The sequence below is a fragment of the Mus caroli genome, chromosome 5 (genome assembly GCF_900094665.2).
Source record: "Mus caroli chromosome 5, CAROLI_EIJ_v1.1, whole genome shotgun sequence".
In the NCBI taxonomy this organism is placed as follows: Eukaryota; Metazoa; Chordata; class Mammalia; order Rodentia; family Muridae; genus Mus; species Mus caroli.
In genome coordinates this window covers 115,463,370-115,483,269 of record NC_034574.1, presented here as the reverse complement: position 1 = coordinate 115,483,269, position 19,900 = coordinate 115,463,370, and the positions used below count along the sequence as shown (strand labels likewise).

At 47.8% G+C, this 19,900-nt stretch overlaps 1 protein-coding gene across 2 annotated transcripts in view; it reads left to right on the top strand.

Moving 5' to 3' along the window:
* The window catches only part of Atp2a2 (ATPase sarcoplasmic/endoplasmic reticulum Ca2+ transporting 2), a 48,427-nt gene extending 37,405 nt beyond the window's left edge, over positions 1-11,022 (top strand). Inside the window, exons 12-21 of one of the 2 annotated variants that reach the window (XR_002378000.2) lie at positions 2,539-2,661; positions 2,741-2,959; positions 3,544-3,879; positions 4,309-4,529; positions 4,860-5,062; positions 5,988-6,073; positions 6,384-6,517; positions 6,938-7,055; positions 7,141-8,668; positions 10,237-11,022. Coding sequence is in view for 1 of the 2 variants with exons in the window: in XM_029477834.1 (XP_029333694.1) it covers positions 2,539-2,661; positions 2,741-2,959; positions 3,544-3,879; positions 4,309-4,529; positions 4,860-5,062; positions 5,988-6,073; positions 6,384-6,517; positions 6,938-7,055; positions 7,141-7,264; positions 10,237-10,250 (1,578 nt within the window). In the remaining variant the exon portion in view is untranslated. The remainder of the gene's footprint in view (positions 1-2,538; positions 2,662-2,740; positions 2,960-3,543; positions 3,880-4,308; positions 4,530-4,859; positions 5,063-5,987; positions 6,074-6,383; positions 6,518-6,937; positions 7,056-7,140; positions 8,669-10,236) is intronic. The other variant, XM_029477834.1, reaches the window with a different exon arrangement.
* Positions 11,023-19,900: the final 8,878 nt, after the last annotated feature.

The window sequence follows — 19,900 nt, the reverse complement described above, 5'->3', positions numbered from 1 at the left end:
AGAACTCAAGATATATGCCTGCTTCTACCTCCTAACCCTAAACACCACACCCACCCGTTTTTCTTTTTCTTTCCTATTTTTTAGTTGAGGCTGGGGGTTCTTTTAGTATTTTCAAATGCATACAGATGACTCAAAATAGAAAATGCTGCTGTTACATGAAGCAAGGCTCAATAAATCATGCAGACTATATTTTTTAAAAGTCAGCTAGCCCTGATATTGAAGTGTGCATTGATAACTATCAAGTCCTATGGACTTGTTTTAGAGTGTGTATTTTGTGGATGGGAAAGGCCAGCAGCAGGCCTGTGGTTAGCATTGCTTGTCACCAGGACACAGCCTGCCATCACTGGGAAGGGAATGTCAGTGAAGAGTTGTCTACATTGGCCTTTAAGGGATTCCCTTGAGTTAATTGAAATGGGAAGAATTCTGAACTACCCTGGTAGAAGGGGCTACTAAGGACTAGTGTATATGCACTAGCTCTTTGCTCTTGACTGTGGGGGTAGTGTGTTTAATTCTCTCAGGTTCTTGCCAGATAGGCTGTGACTTTAAACAGATAAACTCCCTCCTCTTAAGTTGCCACTATCAGGATATTTCATGGCTAGCCAGGAAAGGCACTCAGGTACTTAAAACCCCAGGTTGGGAGGCTCTTGAGTTCATGGCCAACCTAACCTGGGCTATTTAGTCATCTCACAGAGTTGATATAAAGTTAGAAATTAATGCTACAATTTTCAGTTGAAAGAATGTTAACTGAAAACTAATGATTATAGGATTACAATTATAACTCAGCATGTGTTTAAGGAAGCACAGCACACACACACCCCAAGCAGTTACAATCTATCAGTCACCTTAACAGCTAAAAAGTTTAAAAGTTGATGGGTCATCTCATAACTTTCAACAATGACATAAGGATATTTTAATGCTTAATTAGAGCATTATTAAATAATCTAATAATGACCTGCATAATCCTAATGGCAAAGGACATTCAGTGGGGCAGTGGTGGGGGATGCAGGAAGCAGCCGTGAATATTGAATCACTTACACTTTTTTGGTTTTTCGAGACAGGGTTTCATTGTGCAGCCCTGGCTGTCCTGGAACTCACTTTGTAGACCAGGCTGGTCTTGAACTCAGCAATCTGCCTGCCTCTGCCTCCCGAGTGCTGGAATTAAAGTGTGCGCCACCATGCCCACCGAATCACCTACTCTTGAGTCTTGAGCATAGCCATAAGCTAGCATCAGCGTGGGCAACCCTGCCTGTCCAGGAACCACTGCTGTGCACCTCCAGACCATCATACTACAGCTATCTTTCCACACTCTTCCTCCTCTTCAGCTTGCAGCAGCTTCATGAGATTAGCCAGTCTCAAGTTGAATAAAACAGTTTTGTGGCTGCTGACAGATGTTTGCCTAGTTATTGTCTCTATAGACAGATCGATTCTACCTGTCACTCTGCTTGGCTTAGAACCTTCCGTAAGGGTGAGGAAGTTGCTCAGTGGTAATGTATTTGCCTGACATGCACAAAGCTTTATCCTGCTTAGGTAGGTAAGAAATGATGTACAGACAGGATGCGGTAGAGCCGGTGTGTCAGTCAGCGGGAGACCACTGAGTGCTTGAAGGAAACACTTGCTCTTCTGCTCCCTCATTGAAGTTCTATGTCCCCAGGCGTAGCATCTCTCCCGGGTATCTGATCTCCCCTAGCCTACAAGAAAGTAGATGGCCATTCCTAATCTCTGGCCATTTTTGTGTCTAGTCACTCCCATGCAGTCTTTGAACTGGTGGTATAACACGGAAGACTGTGCTCACTTGCTGCACCCACAGAACAGTGTGACTACAAGGTTGTGGAGAACACACTCTGGACCCACACCCTCTGCCATTGGACTAGTCAGCTAACTGGCACTGTATGATATGTGTTACATGTCTGCCTTTAAGAAATTCACTGTGTAGCTGGGGCAACCCTTGAACTTGGTATCGATCCTCCTGCTTTGGCCTCCCAGTTGCTAGGATTATAGGCATGTAGCACCACACTAGCTCTTTACACAGATTTTTTTGGTTTTTTGGGTTCTTTTGCTTTTTGTTTTTTTGTTTTTTTTTTTTTTTTTTTTTTTTTTTTTGTTTTTTCGAGACAGGGTTTCTCTGTGTAGCCCTGGCTGTCCTGGAACTCACTCTGTAGACTAGGCTGGTCTCAAACTCACGCCTGCCTCTACCTCCCAAATGCTGGGATTAAAGGCGTGCACCACCACGCCCGGCTGTGCTATCAGTTAATAGCCAATGTTTAAAGCGTTCCATGGTTGTCCTGCACAAATTTTTGTCCCCTATGGCCTTCAGTATATCCTAGTTTTACATTCCAATCTACTTCCAAACCAGAGAACACTTTTGTGTAGGTGCTTGCTTGTTCACACCGCTGTTGAGGCTGCCAAAAAGACCAGTGTGATGAAGATATCTAAACAGGGGCAGGCTCTATCATATAATGAATGTCTAATGCGTATCTGAGCAGGTATAAAATGTCTAGAAATAATAATCCAACAGTGTTCCTCTCTGATCCCCCACAGGTCATAAAGCAGCTGATGAAGAAGGAGTTCACTCTGGAGTTTTCACGGGATAGGAAATCAATGTCCGTCTATTGTACACCAAACAAGCCAAGCCGGACATCCATGAGCAAGATGTTTGTAAAGGCAAGTACTGCGCAGACTGAGGCTTTCCTACCAGGTGGATGGGCAGGGGCAGTTGCTAATCTGAGTCTCACATTCTCAGGGGGCTCCAGAAGGTGTCATCGATAGGTGCACCCACATCCGAGTTGGAAGTACCAAGGTCCCCATGACTCCTGGTGTCAAACAGAAGATTATGTCTGTCATTCGGGAGTGGGGCAGTGGCAGCGACACGCTACGGTGCCTGGCTCTGGCCACTCATGACAACCCACTGAGGAGAGAGGAGATGCACCTGGAAGACTCTGCTAACTTCATCAAATACGAGGTACCTCCACCTCACCCGCACAGCCACTGCCCAGCCTCTGCTGCCAGAGGGGCCACAGGAGTCACCCTGTTTAGATTGCTGCTTCCAACAGAAATAGTTAAGGATTTAGTAAATCTGCTTTCAGAGTAAAATAATCAAGACAAGTTCAGACAAGCCTGTCAAAGCCTAACAGAAACCAAGTTACTAATGGATATTTTAAAAATATTAAGTATTGGTAAAAGGCTGAGAGATTTCATTTCCACTTCTTCCTTAGACCAGAATTTTCTATCGGGGATGGAAGCTACTAAACAGAAGGAACAGCTTTGCTGTGGCACTGACACTGCCAGCCTCTGAGTTTTCATTCTTTAACACTTTGTTCTGTTCCTGTGGTCAATCTCAAATTCCATAATACAGGCCAGACATAGAGACACATGGAAGCAGAATGCTGCTACACTACAGTTTCAGGACTGTAGCTAGGAAAACCTTGTTTGAACCAAGGGCAAGCAGAAAGAGAAAATGACAAACTTAGAGTTGTAGCAAGAATTAGCTGCCAGGACACTCGGTAGGGGTAAGCTGTTTGAACTCATGTGGCTCTCTCACTTTAGACCAATCTGACTTTCGTCGGCTGTGTGGGCATGCTGGATCCTCCCAGGATTGAAGTAGCCTCTTCTGTGAAGCTGTGCCGTCAAGCAGGCATCCGAGTCATCATGATCACTGGAGATAACAAAGGCACAGCTGTGGCCATCTGTCGACGAATTGGCATCTTTGGGCAGGATGAGGATGTGACATCAAAGGCTTTTACAGGGCGAGAGTTTGATGAATTAAGCCCTTCAGCCCAGAGAGATGCCTGCTTAAATGCCCGCTGTTTTGCTCGAGTTGAACCTTCCCACAAGTCTAAGATTGTTGAATTCCTTCAGTCCTTTGATGAGATCACGGCTATGGTAAGATTTTAGATAGACTTACATGACACAAACAACAGTGTATGTATGCCTATAATCCTGGCACTTAGACTGAGGCAAGCCTGTGCTACCTAGTGAGATCTTGTGCCTAAAAACAAAACCAAACGAAAAAGGCATGTTCTTAATCTATAAGCAGTACTTAGTATGATAATGCGTCTGAGGTGTGTAAATGACCACAAATGGCTCTCAGGTTTTCTGTTGAGTGTTGGTGTAAGGCAATATATGCAGATGTCCAGTCTCCTTAGTTCTACCTTTCTGTGCTGTGACTCTTTAAGCTTGCATATTTTTATATTTTCTTGGTAAAGTATTTGACACAGCTACTGCTCTGTCCCGTTTCCTCCTGCATCAGTGCCTCTGCCTAGAGTTGTGCCACATGGGTGGTATCTGAATCAACTGCGCCTTCCCTTTCAGACTGGTGATGGTGTGAATGATGCTCCTGCTCTGAAGAAATCTGAAATCGGGATTGCCATGGGCTCAGGGACTGCAGTGGCTAAGACTGCTTCTGAGATGGTCCTGGCAGATGACAACTTCTCCACCATTGTGGCTGCTGTTGAGGAGGGGCGAGCCATCTACAACAACATGAAGCAGTTCATCCGCTACCTCATCTCATCCAACGTGGGGGAAGTGGTCTGGTGGGTGTCTGACTGAAACTAAACTGTATCTTTCAAGGCTGGGGCCAGGGTGTTGAGCTTTCCCAGATTGCTGCTTCTGTTAGGACAAATTTGGTTGTTGGCTTGAGAGGAGAGAAATCTCATGGGACTTGTCTGCAGCTGACCAGTGGTGCAGAAAATATTCTTAAAATGGTAGTTTAAAATCATAAAAGTCTTGGTCCTCTAATAAAGTTTCATATGAACTTTGACAGATTAGATGTTGTCTGATGCTCCTGGCTTGGGGAGAAAAAGCTATTTCCATAGTTCCAAAACTCACTGACTTTTTTCTCTTCTTCCCTTGAATGGAAACAGTATCTTCCTGACGGCAGCCCTTGGGTTTCCTGAGGCTTTAATTCCTGTCCAGTTACTCTGGGTCAATCTGGTGACGGATGGTCTGCCTGCCACTGCGCTGGGGTTCAATCCTCCAGACCTGGACATCATGAACAAACCCCCCCGGAACCCAAAAGAACCACTGATCAGCGGGTGGCTCTTTTTCCGTTACCTGGCTATTGGCTGTAAGTACAGTTGTTGTTTGTGTGGAAGGATGCTGTGTGCAGTGCAGGTCACCCACTGAAAGCCTCTGTTGAACAAGCATCCTGTTCTTCCTTAGGTTATAGAGAAGCAACAGTTAGACATCAGGCTTTTTATATTTTCCCCTTGCTCAGAGTGACGCAAATACCAAGGCATGCCAGGGCCCTTCCCTGTTGAGAGCTCCAGGCCGAGACTTAAATGGGTTATTACCAACTAGGGGACAAGAAGAGTCCACTAGCAGAGGCTGGTGCCATTCTTTGTCATAGTTGAGTTTAAAGAGCATACAATCTAGAATGGCTGCCAGTTCCTCTGGCTTCACAGTATATCTCGAGGACCAGCTGCCCTTCGGGCAAATAAAAATTTCCATTCCCTGTCTTTTAAACTAGTGCCCTCGTGCACCTCTGTAACTCCAGGTTAGCTGTGTGCTCTGCTGTTGGTTAGGTGGTTATGGCCATGGGTAAACCAGTCTCAGCTTTGTACATTTCCTGAAATTGATAAGGAATGGCCTCTGCCTTAGACCTAACTCTGTTGCTGAGGGGTGGGGGCCAGTACTGTAATGGCAGTTCTTTGAAAGGGTTCTGCTTGGCCATACCTGGAACAGTGCAGTTACCTAGTGTCCAACAAGGTCACCTCTGTTTGCCTATAGACTCAGGTGTGACTTGGTTTCCTCAGTTCCTTGTGTGTTCTGTCTGCTGGGATGGATAGACCTGACCTCCACCTGTTGTCTGAAGCCTATACTTGCTCTTTAGCTCTGGCACCTTGTGCAGGGCCTGCGTGGGCTGGGCTCAGCAGGAGCATTTCCTCACAAACTCTAGAGACGTTGCCTATTTCCTTTTTAGACCAGAAACACCCTGTCTGTAGTCAGCTCCTCTGGCCAGTGTGGTAACCTGCAGCTTTGTTTGTTTCTAGGTTATGTTGGCGCTGCCACCGTGGGTGCTGCTGCATGGTGGTTCATCGCTGCTGACGGCGGTCCAAGAGTCTCCTTCTACCAGCTGGTATTTAGCCACTTTTTTATTTTTTTAACCCCCTGTGTAGTAGAGAGCTGGTATTTAGCCACTTTTTTATTTTTTAACCCCCTGTGTAGTAGAGTGAATTCTTGTAACCCTTGGTCTTTCTGTGGCTTGGGATCATCTTCAAACCTTCAAAACTATTTGGGGTCAGATAGTTGTTTCAGGTAGCTTTAGGACCCAGGGCTTCTGCTGAGCTGTATTCTGTATTGGTGTTGGGCCTTGAACTCGGTCTGGAATTGGCATCTACGTTTGGGAAGTACTCCCGGCTAATGGAATGTTTGGACTTTTGTTGCAGAGTCATTTCCTACAGTGTAAGGAGGACAACCCAGACTTCGATGGAGTGGATTGTGCAATCTTTGAGTCCCCATATCCAATGACAATGGCACTTTCTGTTCTAGTAACCATAGAGATGTGTAATGCCCTCAACAGGTTAGTGAATCTTGTAGGCTACAGTCCTAGGGTTTATGAGAGAATCATGGTTGATAGCTCTTCCCTCACAAAAAATGACATTGTTTTAAGCTATTGTCCCCAGGAAACAGTGGGGGTTGTCCCCATCACGGGTTCCTGATGTGGCAGGGTGTATGAATGGGACCAGCAATCCAGACTATGCCTGTACCCTAAGGAGTGGAGCACAAGAGGTTCCATCTAACCAAGCCACTGATGGACACAAGTTTCCAAATGGCTCTACCTTGGGCCATCACCAGCAGCTTTGAGCTCCCCGCACTTGGGAAAGCAGGCCTTTAGAGTTAGTTAGGTCAGCAGGCAGCAGCAGCACTACCCCTTGCCTGCTTATGTGTCACTGACACACGCCTTTGCCTCTGGTGAGGTCACTTCTCTTCTCACCTGTAGCTTGTCTGAAAACCAGTCCTTGCTGAGGATGCCCCCCTGGGAGAATATCTGGCTCGTGGGCTCCATCTGCTTGTCCATGTCACTTCACTTCTTGATCCTCTACGTGGAACCTTTGCCAGTGAGTCATTATGGACCCCGGGCTGGGTCTGGTGTAGTTCCTTTCAGGCAGGTCCAGAAGCTTGACACAGCCTTCTTTGTCTCAGCTCATTTTCCAGATCACACCGCTGAATCTGACCCAGTGGCTGATGGTGCTGAAAATCTCCTTGCCTGTGATCCTCATGGACGAGACGCTCAAGTTTGTGGCCCGAAACTACCTGGAACAACCCGGTAAAGAGTGTGTGCAGCCTGCCACCAAATCCTCCTGCTCCCTGTCAGCATGCACCGATGGCATTTCCTGGCCGTTTGTGCTGCTCATTATGCCCCTGGTGGTCTGGGTCTACAGCACAGACACTAACTTTAGCGATATGTTCTGGTCTTGACTGACAGCGCTACATACAGAAGATGTTTAACTTAATCAATTAATTTTTTATTGTTTAAAGCAACTGTCTATTTCTGCTGAATTTTCACATGAACATATTGGCTGGTGAAGGAGGTTTCATATCTAGATTTTGTTTTGCTTTTTCTGACTCCAGTGGGACAAGATTTTCCTTTTTTTATACACATAATTAAAGTGTCCATTGACATGTACAGAGAACTAACACTATTTTATGCAGATATTTTTTTGTAGATGAAAAAGCATGTACAGTGTTCTGTTTAATACTCATACTTGTACAAAGATAGTTGAGCCAGCAGACATTGTCAGCAAATTAATTGGCAGCAGACGTAGGAAATGAATGTGTGTGGTTTTTAAAAGAAAAAAACTAAATAGCATGTATTGTGTCTTTTGCATGATTCTCTGGATTTAATTTGGTATCACAGTCTAATTTTTATTCATAAGCCAATTTTTCTGCACTGAGCAGAGTCCTGCTACCTCAGTCAGTATTTTTGGTTTGCCACTTCCTGCACCCTCAGCCTCTGTCACCCCCAGCCCACCCCAGCCTGCTCGGCTTCTTCTGTAGGTCTGATGGTTCTGTTTACATCCGTCTTCACGAGAGGTTTGCCTGTCTCGCTTGTGCAGAAAACATTGCTCCAGATCCAATCGACTGGGTTTCTGTCCCTTCGCCTAGTTTTTAAGGTTATTTATTTAAATGTCTAATGTATTTTATTGTAACAGACATTGTTTTGCCAACATTGCCTATTCAGTGGCACTTCACAATCTAGTTTAAAAGAAAAATAAAACATTTTAAATGGACAGAGAAAAATAACTGTCTTGTTCTTAATGGCCTTGAACTACGTATAATCAGTTCAAATTTCTGAGCTTCTCAGCTTAGAGCCTTAGTTTCCTGTTCTGAGTCCTGTTCTGCCGCATAGTAGGATTTTATTTATAATGTATAGGCACGATCTGTCATGTGATATACATTACTCAAGTTTCTGCTGGCCCGTTGTATGTAGGTTGGTGTAAGGGCAAGTGTGTGTGTATGTGTGTGTATGTTTTGTAAAATCTGTAAATAGCACATGACCAAATGAACATATTGTATAGAAATATTTTTATTTGACTATGGCACTAACCACCACCACCATGACTGATGAACGTTTGCGCATGTTCAAGGTCAGTCTTAACGGCAGTGTGAGTCATTAACAGTCCTAACTGTGGTGTTTTCCTCCAATGCCTTCCAACATCCATCAACTAACGTGAGTATCTTCCCTTTGGGACTGGGGTGCTGTGGCCTGTGTACAGGTGGTGCCAATGATGAGATGGCCCCTGTTGCTAGTGAGCTGCATGGCTCCTGTGTCCACCAGGCAGCCACTCACTACACAGGCTACCCTAGTGTAGACACTGACCAGGACAGCAATTCCTATGAGCTGTGGGAAGGAGGGCCTTGTGACCTGGCTGACTTCAGGCTGAAGAAGCTGTGTCACCTCTAGTACCAAACAGACTGGACACAAACCATGTCACAAGGCTGTGGATTTTCACTGGCTGAGGAAGACTAGGAAAGCCAGCTGACTCCGCATAGGCAGCTTTTGTCACCCTTCTCAACCCTCTGGTGTGCAGAGGCCTGGGGACTACGACCTCCTCCCTGAGTTGCAGGAGAAAGTGCCAGGTTCTGAGGAACCGGGCACTGACCCTTCCTTGGAGGCCTCTGGGTGCTGCAGGGAGCAGTGATTCTCAGGAAGCAGGCAGGTTTTGATGGAGTGGGCCAAACACAAAGGTACAGCTGAGTTAAAGACCAAATCAGAATGATACGTGCTGGGCCCTAACACCATGCTGTTCAGTGCCATCTATGAATGAGTGGGCCCTAAAGGAGATGGTTCTCCTGAGTGCTGTATTGCTTACTGGGACCTGTTCAACCCCAACACATAGACCAGATCACTGCTACCCTGACCAGGGCCACTTGACCCATCCAGCCACAAGCAAGGCTGACAAAACCTTCCCCTGGCCCGCATAGACCAAGGCCAACAGCACAGTCCCAGCCACAGGCCGCCTCCTGCATGTCCTCAGCCCTGCACCCTCAAGAAGGGACAGCATTTATTGTGTCAGCATCATGCTCAACCCACTAGGGCAGTCTAGCCTGGACCCCAGCCTTGAACTTTCCCAGAATAGCCTCTTCAGCAAAGCTGTCTAAAGGTTCCACCCTGCAGCCCACTCAGCAAAATTCAGGTGGTGGCCTCCCTGAAGAGCTAGCAGGGCTACTAAGGCTGGAGAAGGCTAGCCACCTCACAGCACCCTCAAACTAGGGTCTCAGCCCCAACAGTGGCACAGGCCTCAGGAACATCTAAGACGGCAGCATTGACTAGGTGCCTGCAGAGCCTCAGAGCCAAGAAGCACGGTTGCCCTTTGTCATGAGCTACCAAACTCCATTAGGATCGACCCCTGCAATTGGGAAGCCTTCAAAGCAGAGCTGAGCCTGTAGCCCAGGACTAGCTGCCATAGAGAATGGGGAGGGACAGGAAGGCCTTCCCTCCCCTGGTGCCATGCCACTCACTGCTCCACCTGCCTCACCCTCTGCATGGCTCTCAGCCCTGTACCTGACATGCCTTCTAGTTTCTGCCTCCTGGAGCTTTGGTAGGAGGCGGCCCATGGCAGTCACCAAGCCACTGCTTCTAGATGTGCCTGATCAGCAAGCACTCGGGACACTCAGTCAGAAATGCTGGTTTTGCATCTAGACCAAATGCAGTGTTCTTTCTGTCTGTCCCTGTTGTTGTGTCTTAACATTGCTCTACGTTTCGAAAAGCTGATTTCCTCTCTCTTTCCTTTTCAGCAATACTGGAGTAACCGCTTCCTAAACCATTTGCAGAAATGTAAGGGTGTTCGGGTGCGTGCATGTGCGTTGTTAGCAACACATCTACCAGCCCTCTGCATGACTGAGGTTGGGGAAAAGAAAAATAGAAACAGTCCCCAACTCACTGTGTGATGTGGAGGAAATGTGTATTACCAGTGGGGTTTTAGCTGTTCAATCAAAATAATAACAAATGTACAATTTAGCATAACGAATCAGAGAGCCTCTCCAGAGAAGTTGGTTTCTTTGCTGCAGGAAGGTTGTGAAGCCTTACCCAAGAACAGAAGCCATCAGCCAAGTCTCCACATTTCTCTGCAAAATGTCATAGCCTCTCTAACTGTATGATAATTGTAATGCATGCCTTCAGTTGTAAGTGGCCAGACTGCTCTACAGTGACATTGAAACATGCTTTCTAATTGGCCCTGTACAGTTTGCTTATTTATAAATTCATTTAAAACACTACAGCTACTGAATGGTTACAACATAGGCCTCCAGTCCTAACTTCAGTTGTTTTTTAGGTGTGCAGCCAGCTGTTCCACACTGTATTATTGTAACTTATTTAATGAAGTCAGAAGCAGTAGACAGATGTTGGTGCAATACAAGTATTGTGTGCATTTATCGTAATAAAGTGCTCAGCGTCAGTTCAATTCCTCACAGCTTCTCACAGCGCATGTTTGACTGTAGTCTGTAAATAGAGGTCAGTTTCTGTGCTGGTAACAGGTATTGCACAGACATGATTTCAGGTAAATAAATCTATTCTACGATAAACCCTCAGCAGAGCTGTGGCTGATTTACAGGAGGGTGGGGACGGGCACTGAGGCCTCCCTGGGAGACTAGTTTTGTAGTTAACCTGGAGGGAGGCAGAACGCATGTCACAGTGACCTTCAGCAGAAATCAGGCCTTTTCAGCTCAGACTAGTGTGACTGTGCGGTGGCCTTCTGTTTAAGACAGGAGACAGATAAAGTAGACCTGAAAGGATCCTGAATTCTCCCTTAAACTGCTATTCTGGCCTTACTTGCCAGAGATAATCTCTGAATGAGTCCTGTCAGCTCCTGAAATAGAACAGCTTTTTGACAACATCCAGGGCCAAGATGGCTCAGCAGGTAAAGGCCTTTCCCATAAGATGAGTCTGGAGTCCTGGGCTTGCCTCCCAGAACCCATGGGAGAACCAACTCCATCCACAAACTTGTCTCCTGCCCCCACTGAGAATAAACAACTGGAGTTATTCCTAACATTTCAGAATGACAGGATCACGGTCACCAACACTTCAGCTCATACTCAACGGAGACATTTCTCAGAATAAAGACCAGGCTGGCCTGGAACTCTGCCTCTGCCTCCCAAATGCTGCGAGGTGTATGTATGCATCACAGCCGCCCAGCACAGACAACCTGTTCTTAGCAGCCTTTAGTAACGTCTAAGACCAGATGTCAACACAATTCTTTTAATCTAATAGCCTTGTTTTGCGTGGACATGAAGTATGCCAAGCAGGTAGTCTGAAGGCCACTTGAGCCCTTGTGCTTGGCAGAAACACTTCTATATCCTTAGGCCCAATCTAGTGCAAATGGATCAAAAGGTTTTAATGTCTACACTTTGGGAAAGTCGTGAGTGCAGGATGCTGTCCTGTGTAAGCTGTGTGTTTTCCATGGCTGGTGGGAGCCCAGTGCCCCCTGGAGAACAACTGGGTGTCACCTAAGTCCAAAGCCCTTCATGACCCAGCAGGTCCACTATAGGCCTCACAAGGCTACAGCAAAGTTTGCCGTAGAGAAGCAGAGCTGTCGAGTGTGTAGCTGTAGGAAGCCTCGGTGCATGAAGCAGGAGTCAGCATTGAGGGTCAGTACAGACCCAGCACCCATGACACAGCACTAGGCCCTGACCAGTGGGTGTGCTAGTCAAGGCCTCACCATGGAGCCTCTCACATCCTTGTCTTTTTAAATACAAGAAGGAAACTTGGCCTTTCTTGGCACGACCTGAAACTGACGGAAGAAGACAACAATCCTAGCCAGAAGATAGGTGGTTAGAATCTCTAACTGCATTCCAGAGTCAAGTAAACAGATTTCTTGTAACACTAGCAGAGAAGTACCCTATAATGGCATTATAGGGATATGTAATATTGCCACTCTGGAGGGGGTTCTTTATCCCCAAACTCCACTTTTTTAAAGTCTCATACCGTGGTCTAAATCTCAAACGCTGTTCCTGCCTCCCAAGTGCTGGAATTAAAGGCCTGCATCATGCCTAGCTTCAGATCTATTTTTAAGGGCCCATACCCAACACGTTGCAGTTCCCAGATATGTCCAGACAAGAAGAATCCATTTTAGTTTTTTAGGTAGACCCTCATGGCCCAGGCAAGCTGTGGCCCAAACTCAGTATATAGCTGAACCTGCCCTTCAACTGTTCCTGCTGCCTCCACCTCCCAAGTGGGCCCACCATGCCTGGCTTCCCACTACACTATTGGCTTACAAAAACTGGAAATAATTGGCTGCTACCAATAAACAAGATCTAGAGCAGCGGTTCTCAATCTTTCTGATGCTGTGACGCTTTATCGTAGTTGCTCGTGTGGTGACACACAACCAAAAAATTGTTACTGTTGTTCATAAACCGATTTTCCTAGTGTTATAAACTGTAACAAATATCTGATATGCAGGACAGTCTTAAAAGACTCCTGTCAAGGGCTGGTGAGATGGCTCAGTGGGTAAGGGCACCCGACTGCTCTTCCGAAGGTCCAGAGTTCAAATCCCAGCAACCACATGGTGGCTCACAACCATCCGTAACAAGATCTGACTCCCTTTTCTGGAGTGTCTGAAGACAGCTACAGTGTACTTACATATAATAAATAAATAAATCTTAAAAAAAAAAAAAGACTCCTGTCAAAGAGTCATTCAACACCCCTAAAAGGGTCAAAGTCTACAGGATGGGAACCCATTGATCTATAATGTCCAAACCATGGAAAAAGACAAGACTGGAAAAGTAATCGAGAAGTGAATGATGTGCATTCTGCCTAAAATAGCTCAGTACAGAAGGCTGGTTCCGCCTTTCTGGAGTCGTGTGTGCTGCACAAGATCCACCAGCTTCTACCTCCTGAGTGCTGGAATTAACAGCATACATCACCACTGCCTGGCCAAAGTCCCCCCACCCCCTTTTAAATCTCTTTTAAAGGAGACAAAAATCAATTCCTTGTCTCAAAGGTTGTAAGCAAAGGACTCCAAGATACAGGCAGCAGATTACAAAGGCCGAGGGGTTAGGATGTGAGAACCATCAAGTCACGAATTGAGTGGGCATGGATGCGTTCTGGCTTAGCTCCAACCACTAGGGCAGATGAGCACCGGCAGGTTCCTGACAGAATGTCCACCCAGCAGCAGGGATCACGCATGCTCCCATCCAGGCTTCCTGAGACCACTTTCCAAATGGTATGGGGCATAGCAAGAGACACGACCAAGACAAGTGCAAATAATCACAGGCTGGCACTGGCAGGAACAGGTTAAAAGGGCACAGCAAGCGCTGCATAGCTCAGACTCACCAGCAGTGGTGAAGGTTGGCACCCCTCCCAAGGGACGCTGGACAGTGTGGGCAGGGAAGGCCACAAAACACACACCAGGCAGGTGCTACTTCAGCCAGGCAAGCACCTTTGGTCCCTTAGAATGCTTCACACCTCAGGCCAAGGCCAGGAAAACATCTGACAAAACTCCAGAGAACTACTGTTGAGTACCCCAAAACCTCAAGATAGTCCAAAATCTGAAGTGTGTGAAAAAAAAAAAAAAAAAAATGGTGGCCACAGAAATCCCGGACTTGGTGATGGGCTGGCATTAGGGACAGAGCAGCTAGTTGAGAAGACACTAGCAAGAATTAGCAGGAACCATGGACAGCTAGATGCAGGCAAGAGCATCAAGCACTCCCTTGTCACTTCACCCTTGTGAGTTAGAAAGATGTATCCTTTGATCAGCAGAGAATATTCCAGAACTGGCAAAAGACCATGACCTGTAACTGGAAGAATAACTTCCATACAGGATTCCAAACAACACAGTGCAGAGATACGGTAAACTGCAGAACACAGAAAAGCTTTCACAGCTGAGGGGGGGGCGGGGGTGTGTGTGAGGAATCCTTTTCAGGAATGACAGTGAAGCCACCAGAGGGGACTTTCAGCAACCTGGAAAGACTGCACAAAATTAAAGAACTGAGGTGACAAGGTATTTCAGACAGACCATAATAGCTCAGTTGGGACAATAGGTGGACTTGAGGTGACCTGAGACCTCTGTCATCCAGGACAAGGAGACAACAGTTCATTTCCAGCTTGGACATCTGTGTTGCTGTCCCAGAGGAGCCACTGAGAGAACAGAAGCAGCAGTGGCCATGGATGCAGCAGCAGGGTAGACCTAGGAGGACCTGAGCCAGAGGTTTCCATGTGATGTGTTCACTGAACTCTGTGATGTCCCTCTAGGACCAACACGTCCCTCTGCTCACTGTTTCTATGAAAAGCCCCACCCCCACCCCAGCATTGGCTCCTCAATGAGCACCTGTGCTCTGGACGGGAATAGAGAGCATCAGCGCTTGCTTGGAGCCCCACCATTGTGGAGAACGACTGACCCTGAAAATTAGTAGCAATTATAAAACATGAAGGTGGAAATGTCCCCAAATGCTTGATCTATAACCCTGTATGGCTTGACTTTAATCCTCCTTTTCTATGTACAGATGCCAGAGTTTAAAATGAGGGTTGGTGGCCAGTTACAGTGGCACAAGCTTTTAATCCCAGCCTCCGGGGGACAGAGACAGGAAGATCTCTGGCTCTGAGGGCAGCCTGGTGATCTATGTGGCAAGTTCCAGGACAGCCAGGGATATGTAGGAAGACCCTGTCTCAAATAAATAAACAAACAAACAAACAAACAAACAGGAGGATCTCTGGCGCTGAGGGCAGCCTGGTTCCAGGACAGCCAAGGCTATGTAGGAAGACCCTGTCTCAAATAAATAAATAAATAAAACGACACAGCTGAGAATCTGAATACGGCTGCTCCCAGAGTCACAGACATAAGATACCCAAGTGTGCATCCCAGGCTGACCTCAAATTTGCCATGTAGCTGAGGATGACCCTGAACTTCTATTTCTAAAACCCTATTTCTACCTCCCAAATGCTGAGAATTCCAGGCCTCTCACCTACTAACTACAGCTTTATTTAAAGAATAAGCACTGTCTGGATGGTGGTGGAACCTTTAGTCCCAACCCTTGGGAGGCAGAGGCAGGTAGATCTCTGTGAGTTTGAGGCCAGCCTGGTCTACATAGTCTACATATGAGATCTTAGCTCCAAAAATAAATTGAGAGAAAGAAACCACTGTGCAACCCTGGGAAGTGGTAGCCCTGAACTCACTGGGAGGGTCCTCCATGGCTTTGAGCTTGGAGGTAGCAGGCCCAATCTGCCCTCTAATGGCACGAGGGGTAATGCCCATCCTTGCTCTCTCTGGTTCCCACTCAAGTCCTGAGGCAAAACCCTGCTGTCTGCGAGCTCACAGAGGCAGCCCTTTGTGCTGAGGGGTTGGTATGAGTTGTTGTAAAACTCAGGTTCTGCAGGCCTTGAGTCTGGCTAAAGGTAGCAGCAAGGAGATCTGAGCCTTCCCCAAAGCAGGCCTGGCCTACAGATAGAGGTCAATCGTGTCCATGGGAGGCTCAAGCCCAAAGGACCAGCCACATGCTCTAGCCTAGGTCCCCAGGGATGTGCTGACAGTCAGAACAGAGGGTCATAGGCATGGAAAACGGAAGGCCCTGGCAGAGACCAGAAAGGACGGAGGAGCCTCACATACCCTCCTCCACAGAAACATATCCAGGAGTCACCCCTCAGCCTTTAGGCAAGGTGGTCTGACTTTAGCACCACCTTAGGGGAATGAATTCTTCCAAGGCAGAGCTGGGCACAAAGAAGTATCTTCCTGGGCTGGTGAGATGGCTCAGTGGGTAAGAGCACCCGACTGCTCTTCCAAAGGTCCAGAGTTCAAATCCCAGCAACCACATGGTGGCTCACAACCATCCGTAACGAGATCTGGCGCCCTCTTCTGGAGTGTCTGAAGACAGCTACAGTGTACTTACATATAATAAATAAATAAATCTTTAAAAAAAAAAAAAAAAAAAAAAAATTTTAAAAAAAAAAAAAAAAAAGAAGTATCTTCCTGCGACCTCAGGCCTGAGAAGACAGTCACCACCAGCTCCCAGCACCAGTGAGGAATGGCTGCCACTTCAAACAGGGTCCTCACTCATAACCCCAACCTAAAGCTTAAGAACAAGTACGTGGGGCTGGAGAGATGGCTCAGTGGGTAAGAGCACCCGACTGCTCTTCCGAAGGTCCAGAGTTCAAATCCCAGCAACCACATGGTGGCTCACAACCATCTGTAACGAGATCTGACCGCCCTCTTCTGGATTGTCTGAAGACAGCTACAATGTACTTATATGTAATAAATAAATCGAAAAAAAAAAAAAAAAGAATGAGTACATATAGGGAGATGGGACAACTGGAATAGGACACAAAGGGGACTGGTCCAGCCTGGGCTACCATATTCTTATAGAGCGGACATCTGGCCAGCCCGCTGGAAAGTTCCAAGAAGGATCACTCCACACTCGGCAACAGGCTGCTAGGGATTTACCCAAAGAAGGGAAAGCTGGGAGCTTAGAGAAGCCGCCAGAGGGCTGTTTATAAAGACAGGCTCTAAAGATCTAAGCTGTGGGAGAACCGGTCTCAAGACGCCACCACCCTGTCCAGACTGGCTGGCAGCCTGAGTGCAGCCAGGCCGAGCATGACAACTGTTCAGAAGACAAAGCCAGGGCCTTGAGGGTGAGAGGTGTCTTGGCTTGGAGGAGCCACAGCATGTGACCTCAGGGGTGAGCTGGTGCCATCCCAGAGGCCCACACATTAAATGCCTGGTAAACCCTAAGCCAAGGCAGGTTGGAGTGTCCTGGGACAGCAAGGGTTCTAGTCTGTCACCTGAGAGTGACTGCCAACATCCACGATGACCTCATGGCATATACCAGCCCACAAGAATGTGGCTGCCTCCTGTCCTGGGGCAAGTGACATCACAGACTAGGCTGCAGACAAGCATCCAGCAACAGCCCAAGGGGCTCTGCACACCACCTAACAAATGTAGCCAGGGGACAGAGCAGCCCAAGAGACCCAGGTCCAGCAGAGCCTGGATTTTCATTCCATTCTGTGTGCTAGGCACAGATGGTTCATTTCAGACTGTGTTAATGGTTTAGCTGGGGGAATCACAAGTTATCTCTATACATTTAAGGGTAAAAATATCCAAGAACTTTTCACTGCTTTTCACAGCACTTTCCTAGGCCTAGGCCTCGATGTGTAACAGCTGCCCACAGTACTGAAGCGTTCCCAGCTGCAGCTCTTCCTGGCCCCGTGAGAGGACTGTGACTCCCAGGTGCCTGGGATGAGCAGAACCAATGTATCACCCGTCCTGTGACTGGGTGCTCTCCTCTAGTGTAACACTCTCAAAGTGCACTCAAAGTGGTTCCAGTTCTGTGGCCCGACCATCCCATGTACACACTCTTAACTGGAAGCCTGGGTTGTTCCTACCTCTTGTCAACGGTGAACACAGGTGTCCAGTCCCTGTCTGAGCTTTTATTCCTTTGGGTATCTACCCCAAAATTGGAATGGGGGGGGGGTCCATCAGAGTGTTGATATTTTGGGTCCACCAGACTTTTCCACACGGCCACGCCTTTTCCATCCTACTGATACTGTTACTTAGCAACCACCGTTTCCTACTGATGGCTATATGGGAGGCAATCTGTAAAGTTCTGGATTCTTCTTGGACTTGTAGGTGCTGAGTGGTTTGTAAATAAACTCTCTGTCCTGCCAATGACGAACATTTAAGAGTCTAGGCAAACCCCATGCCCTGGCCCCGAAGCACAGTGGGCGCATCTACTGTTGATTCAGGCATGGAGAGAGCTTGATGGCAAAAGCCAGCCCTTTGTGCCCCTCTACCTCCCCAAGAAAGTGGTGGCAGCTGACGCCTCACTCTCTGCCGCTGGGGAAGGAGGTGCCTGGGTGGGATGGCAAATCTGAACAAGATGTTTACCTCAGCCGCTTCCCTTGAGACCACGGTGAGGTCTATGTCCAGTCTGGCCTGTGCCTGTCATCAGCAAATGATGTGGCCCCTGAAAACTGGTCTCGGCAGTTTGTAGTGACTGTGCTGGATTTATGCTGGCAGCTTAACAGTGTGACAGTACCGGCCCGAGACGGCCCCAGGTGAGCTGGGTTTAAACTGTAAAACCCAGAGACCACAGGCGAGGCCAGTTAAGGCCCATTTTGTCCACTCACAAAGGTCTAGAGAGTGGCGCTCCAGGGCCTCTCTGGGGTCAGGCTCAAGTCCAGTCAGCTTGCCAACAACAGGAATTTGGGCAAAGCGAAAATGCTCATTCCGCAGTCCAGGGTCCCAGACCTCAAAGTCTGTGGTGCTGAGAACCAGGGTCTAAGTGCGAGGGCGGGCAGCTAGACAGGGCAGAAACTGAAGCTGGTTCTGGTTCCCAAGGCAGGCTCAGAAACAGCTGTGGCTACCACGAGTCCTGCGGATGGACCACACGTACCAGCCGGGACTGAGCAGTGGGGAGAAGCCCGTGGGAAGGGCGGGGCTGCAGATCCCACCAGTGAAGATTAGCTTCAGGCATCACACCAATGGTATCTGTTAGGGTTTTACTAAGAATGGACCCCCAGGCTCGTGGGGGGGGGGGGGCCTTCTTCCGAGACAGGGTTTTTCTGTGTAGCCCTGGCTGTCCTGGAACTCACTCTGTAGACCGGGCTGGCCTTGAACTCAGAAACCCGCCTGCCTCTACCTCCCAAGTGCTGGGATTAAAGGCGTGCGGCACCACGCCTGGCCCTGGCTCGTGTATTTTAATGCTTTAGTTCCCGGGGAATGGCACTATTTGGAAGGACTGAGTAGGTGTAGCCTTGTTGGAGGAAACCCATGCTGGGCCCATCTGCCTATGGATCAGGATAGAGCTCTTCAGAACTGCTGGTCTACACAGCAAGAAAAACATATGATAAATAAATGAGCCAAGCCTCACGAACCTGCCTGCGTGCCACACACAGTGGGGCTGCTGGTGGGGCCAAGCCAGGAAAAGCCCCACCCACATGCTGCCTAGGGAGCCTCAGAGATGGCTCGGGACAGCTAGTATGCAGAGGCTGAAGCTCACACTGGTACTCTTTGCGGAGACCTGGTCCATTTATCATGTATCTTAGGACAAGTCTTGCTATACAGCCCAGCACATCTCAACTGTCATGCCTCTGCCTCCCGAGTGCAGGCTTCTGGAACGCGTGTCCACCAGACAGAGCACCCTGTCCCACTTCTCACTGCGCTGACAGTGTTCTGAAATCGACTACTGATTATCCACAATGAATCAATCTCTCACATTCCTAGCACCTTGATCTGCATCTTGAAAGGCATCACACCTGCAGATGCAGGACGGAGGGAGAGTCGACCTGTTCCCAGGAGCTATGGGATAATGCAGGCAGATGCTGAAGGCATCTCAGTGAATAGCCAGGCTGGTTCATGTGACACGCTCGGGGCTCCGCCACCCAGCACATGGAAGAAGAGAGTATATTTATATCAAACTGTCTAGGCCCACATGGCTGCCTCTGACAAGGCGATAAAAGGAAGAGTCTCAAAGGCTG